The sequence below is a fragment of the Anticarsia gemmatalis genome, chromosome 10 (genome assembly GCF_050436995.1).
Source record: "Anticarsia gemmatalis isolate Benzon Research Colony breed Stoneville strain chromosome 10, ilAntGemm2 primary, whole genome shotgun sequence".
Taxonomy (NCBI): Eukaryota; Metazoa; Arthropoda; class Insecta; order Lepidoptera; family Erebidae; genus Anticarsia; species Anticarsia gemmatalis.
Window position 1 is genome coordinate 5,173,451 of NC_134754.1, and position 5,898 is coordinate 5,179,348.

The following is a 5,898-nucleotide window of genomic DNA, read 5'->3' on the forward strand; positions in this document are numbered from 1 at the left end:
ACCTTATTGAGTTCTGAGTATCAAATGTCATTGAAACTTGTGTAGTAGCTTTTGCGCGGAAAAGTAAAACATACATAATTACTTTCAAACCTTCCGCATGATATTATTAAGATACGTTTTCCTCACTAAGTTAGATATTATACCTTCTTATCAAAAAAAATTGAACATTACTAAAGTACACCAAATATTACAATATCATTAATTTCTAATTCCACCAATATTTCCCATACAAAATTTAACACTGACAGATGTCCTCAAACGTACTCGTCCCGACTCGTCCGTATGTCATTGCGTATGGCAAAAAACATTAGGGTCTGAGACCACCGAGCAGGACTTAGCTGGTAGAATCCCTATAATCCCTGACATTGTATATTGTGATCGTTGGATTTGTGTGCCATATATCAAGTAATACTGAACATGTGGCGATGAGCATGCGTCATTCAGATACGGGTATCTTACATGTGTTCTGTAAACCCTTGTTTTGCATCGGAGATTTGATTAGGTGGTTATGTTAGCTTGTAGTTAGAATAATATTCGATTTATCTAAAATAGCTAATACGCGTTGGTTGTAGTTACATCTTATATTGAAGAGGTCTTAGATTAATCTTCGAAAAAATAAAAAAATCTATTATATTGGCTTATGTTTGCCGCGGGTGTTTAATTGTCTTCATGCATGAAAGAGTTTCGAATAATGGTATGCCTCAAAAACATAGCCGGAAGTTTTCAAAAAAATAAAACATAGGAAAGTTTTGCAAACCCAGCTGTAAAGAGATATTTCTAAGAAATCAATGGAAAGAAACAAGAAGCTAAGCGAACAAAAACAGAAAGATTTATATAAAATTCCGATACAAAATGAATATGTACTCGGGCTATATTTATTCTGCTCTTAATGCTTTTAATAACAATCCCGAGTTGATATCAAAGTAAACAATGCGAGCTGTAAGTAAAAACATTCTCGTAGCCGCCTAGCCGTGCAGAATTACCCATAGGCGTAATATTCTATACTAATATTACAAAATTGTAGAGTTTGTTTGTTTGAACGCGCTATGCTCAGGAACTACTGAGACGATTTGAAGAATTCTTTTACTGTTGGATAGCCTGTTTATTGAGGCAGGCTATAGGCTATATACTATCACGCTATGACTAATAGACGCAGAGTACCAGTGATAAATGTTACAAAAACGGGGAAAATTATGTCCCATTATCGCTTATCGCTCCTTCAATACAAAATACAACAATACAACTCAAAAAAAATGAAAATCGTTTTATTGCAAAAATGACACCTGGACCGACTATATTTTATAGTAAAAAAAAAACCCCATCATTTTTGCTTATATTATGGCTGCACTGACTTACTGCCCTTTTTGCATTAGCCCACTTTGACGGGTAATGTCAGTGCAAAACAGCAACTTTGTGAGTTGCGCCCGAAAATTTTACGCAAACGCACGTCGGTTGCATGAAAAAGTGCCACAATCCAAAATATGTCTGTGTTGGATGCAAAATTTTAGGTAAGTGTGATTATATTTTACAATACAAGACTGCCATATTTTGGAAAACGTCCATTTTGCATTCTAACATTAGTATTTGTAACCATATTTTGTAATACAAAAGTGTCATATTTCTGAAAACGACCGTTTTGCATTCAGACATTAGTATTTGTTATTTTATATTTTGTAATACAAAATTGCCATATTTTGAAATACGTCCCTTTTGCATTAAATTATTGTGGAATAAATGATCATTTTTAGCGTGCTAGAATGGGAAGGCCAGAAATATGGCCGGTTGGCATGATAATAATTTTAGTTTTCGTTACAATTTTTAAAACTAAAAAATACATTTTGATGCAGGCAAAGGCAAGGGGGGACCCTTTCCTTTGAAATCCTCTAGCATCCAGTTGGTAGATATGTGGGCCCACCTTTCCGTCTTCCTTAATGTGGCCGGCTCAGTTCCATTTCAGCCTGGCTCAGACTATGTTTGGGCAGCGTAGGTATAGGTATAGGAGTATGAACATGTCATTGTCCATGAGCTTCCGCTTCAGTGGCAGTGGAAGGTTACCCTTCATTAGCTCTTTCATGGACCAGGAGCTCTTTCAGGCACCTGTGACACGTTTGTCCAATTCTTTGTCCCGTCGGTTGTTAAAAGAGGTTATCTGGTCTTAGTAAGTGTACTCGTCGACATAGTCTATGACGTGCCCGTCTACCTCGACCCTACGTTTTGTGTTGTTGGTCATAACCTGGGTTTTTGTACGGTTCTTACTTAGTCCAATCTGAAGGTTTGCCGTGCTCAGATCTTTGAGCATTGATTCGAGTTCCGATGCAGAAGAAGAGAAGAGAACTATGTCGTCTACAAAACTAAGGTTTGTTAACTGTTTACCACTAACAACTATGCTTTTTGATTGCCATGACACCGCCAGACTCCTGAAAATTTCTCCGAGGGTGCTGGTAAATAATTTGGGAGATAGAGGGTCTCCCTGTTTCACGCTTCTTTGAATTTGGAATGATATTGTAGTCTATTGCTTTGATGAGTTTGATGTATGTAGGTTCGATTCTTCATATTATCTTTAAGTAGGTCTTGGTTATGGAGTGATGATTCTATGGTGGAATGAGTAATGCTGTCAAAAGATTTGGAATAATCCACGAATGCTAAATATAAAGGCTTATAAAACTCAAAAACCTTTTCTATTATCTTATTTCTTTAATACTCCTGCTGCACTCAGTCTACCCGTCACGTTACCCATTGGTCGATGATGATGATTGATGTTTTAATTTTACTGAATAATGAAAGTTACGCACGAAGTTGATCTCAATTATATTACTTACTTAATAATAAGTTATTATTTTTTAATTTAGATTGTTAAATACCATGTTTTTCTGATGTCCATTCACTTATGGTTTTACTTAGTAATAAAATTAAACTTTTTGATACGGTTTTTTTACCAAAAAAGTACAATAAACCAGTTTTATTTGTAAAACTGTGTTAAATTTTTGACATATTTTTCATAATATTGGTTCAAATTTTGAATGCAAAAGAGACTTATATGCTTTTTTCTCTTAATAGGTAACAGCTATTACAAAGTTTGTTTTGTAGAAAGATAGAGCTAAAAAATACGCATCTAATGATATATTAACATCTTATATTTAATTAATAAATATATGAAATATTATAAAAAAACAGTTTCAAAAATTTGTTTTGGCTCTCCTGTAAAATTTATAGATTTCGATTTGTGACCCTTTTGTATTCAAGGAGCGTTATGTGACGCAAGCGAAGTTGCGCGGGTCAGCTAGTCAACGATAAAACAATGATGTTTTATTACAATATACGGAGTTTGTACGTATTGTTTCTTGATCAAATATTTTTTTAATATTTATTGTGCTATATACGAAGTGATGTGAGACTGAGTGAAATTATGTGTAGCAAGTTTTAATGTATAAAATGGAGGTTTACAATAAACAATGGTTCAGGAGTATTCGTGTTTCAGCAAATAATAAGAATCGGCCTCGAGGCGCAACGGATTTACCACTATAAACCATAGGAAATGAGGTAATTGAAATACTCGCAGGTCATTTGTGAAGACCTCAAAATAATATTTGATATGTTTGTGTATGTGTGTACCAATGTTTCAAAAATATAATAAACCTACTTACGCTTCAAATCTAAAATTAGATCTTAAGTTTTTATGAAAAACAAATCAAAACTTTTTTGATGCGGTTTTATGTCAATATTTCCATAAAAAATTACATGAATATAAGTCAAAACAATCCATAATATTTTTGTGTTTATATTTTTTTATCATGGTAAAATCGAAGGACCATTTTTGCTATTTTGCTTACGGCAGCAATTTGCTTAAGAAACGGATTCATATCAACAATGCATCGGCTGTGTTTGTTGGAACTGGACAATTAGAAGTAAGATACATCGGCGATTATGTATACGATTTTGTGTTAGCAATAACATGGTATATAATGATTAATGCTTCTTTAATTAATGACGTGACTTACTACGTTTGTTGAGCCTCACGTATTCATTTATCGTATGGTTAGTTTTCAACCTAGTGCCTAAGTTGTTAAACTGCCCAAAGATTTGTCATATGGCATAACGAATGTTATCTTTCATTGATAAAACCATCACTAACATTTTAGATACTGTATGAAATACAGACACTTATTTAGTCGAGCCCTATTTTAGTGACTACAGTGACGGTGCAGCGTCGTACAAGCCATCGTTCATCTATTCATCAGATCATTATGAATTCTATTTCTAAAAAACTATTGAAATGTTTGTCAGTGATACTTAAATTTTCAAATTCACTAGCTACCACTTAGTTATTTCATTTCAATAACTTCCACCGGTCATTCAGTACCAAAATGAATAAGATATCAATCAGTACAATAGGCAAGCTAACTCGAAATTTCCTTTTCAGAACCACCAGTTAGACTTTGTGAAATACTCGGCAAACTGGCAAGGAGCTGTGGCTACTATAGTCCCGAAGGAGAATGAAAATGTATGGGGAGCTATTTGGAAAGTGCATAATGATGATCTTGCGGCTCTAGACAGGTACTCTGATGATTTAAATATTCATTGACTTGGATTTTCTAGGAATATGACCAAGGATTTTGACGTGGACTGTGAAATATTGTGTAGGGAATTTAGTAACGAATATTTACTTTCTTTATTGGCTGTATTTAATATATGAAAGGGAAAGAAGTACCTAAAGGAAATTTAAAGGGATTGTCGCAAGAGGTTTTCTTTAGTCTCTGACAATATGCATGTAAGTTTCGTGCAATTTATTGGGACGTTGTCTAAAAATTGGCTAAATTGGCATTAATAAATAAATTTATTTACTTCATCAATATAAGTGTGAGACAATCTAGATATGACTTATGTAGAAGTCGTGAAACTGGCATTAATGTTTCATTTAACTTTTTAATTTTAGACAAGAAGGTGTAGCAACAAAAGCTTACTTCGCAAAAATGGTAGACATCAAAAAACCAGATGGCACTACTAGTCACTGTAGGACATACCAGCATACTTTCACTCCACCATCACTTGGACCTGATGAGAAGCTTCCTGAAGACAGACGACCTTCCATCACGTATATCGACTGTATAGTTAAAGGAGCTATCGAATGCCATCTACCTGGGGAATACATTGAGATGTTGAAGACTATACCGAACAATGGACAGCATGCCTCTCCTGAAATACGAGAGAAACTCGATATTTAAGAAATAAAAGGTACCTATTTAACCTTTTCTTATTGTTTTATATTTGATCAATTAAATAATATTGTTTTTTTCACAAGTTACTGTGACGTGAGTCTCTGCCCCTATCAATACATCTCTATGTAGGTACTTTTTTGCAGTACATTTTAAATGACAATTTTTTGGTTACTCTATAATACCGACTGTTAAGAATCGCGCTACTGGTCTTCATTTACTTTTTCGTATATATATGCAGAGATTAAGATACAGGTCATAGTCAAAATTCCGATGTTTGCAGTTTTGTTGCTAAAAATGTTATCTTTATATCAGCTACAATGTACGTTCATAATCAAGCAACGTTTTTGTAGAATTTAGTGTTACTAATCTACTTTAGAACTTAGTGCAAACCCCAGAACGGTCCGTTGAGTGTTTACTTTGTTTCCGCGTCGAAATTGAATTAAAACTTTTTGAAACTCCGCAAACGGTCGAACATTCGCTTGCATCCTCGTATCGTGTGCAATTACTACAAAAAAGTACCAAATTACTTTCACGGAGTTGTTTGCAAACCCTTTGGGGTGAAATTTATGCACCCTCGCGAAGCATCTATAATAAGTGTAGGTTACATGCCCCATTTGAAAGCTTCCTGTTGATTTTGAACATAAAAGATATAATCTACCGCACTGGTGTAAAATAACCGTAT

The 5,898-nt window shown here is 34.3% G+C and overlaps 1 protein-coding gene across 1 annotated transcript; it reads left to right on the forward strand.

The window, feature by feature from the left end:
• Positions 1-3,743: 3,743 nt before the first annotated feature.
• Positions 3,744-5,236, forward strand: LOC142976220 (gamma-glutamylcyclotransferase-like). Its single transcript, XM_076119499.1, has 3 exons — positions 3,744-3,905; positions 4,421-4,554; positions 4,934-5,236. The coding sequence occupies exons 1-3, from the start codon at positions 3,792-3,794 to the stop codon at positions 5,220-5,222; spliced, it is 537 nt and encodes a 178-aa protein (XP_075975614.1). The 5' UTR covers positions 3,744-3,791; the 3' UTR covers positions 5,223-5,236.
• Positions 5,237-5,898: the final 662 nt, after the last annotated feature.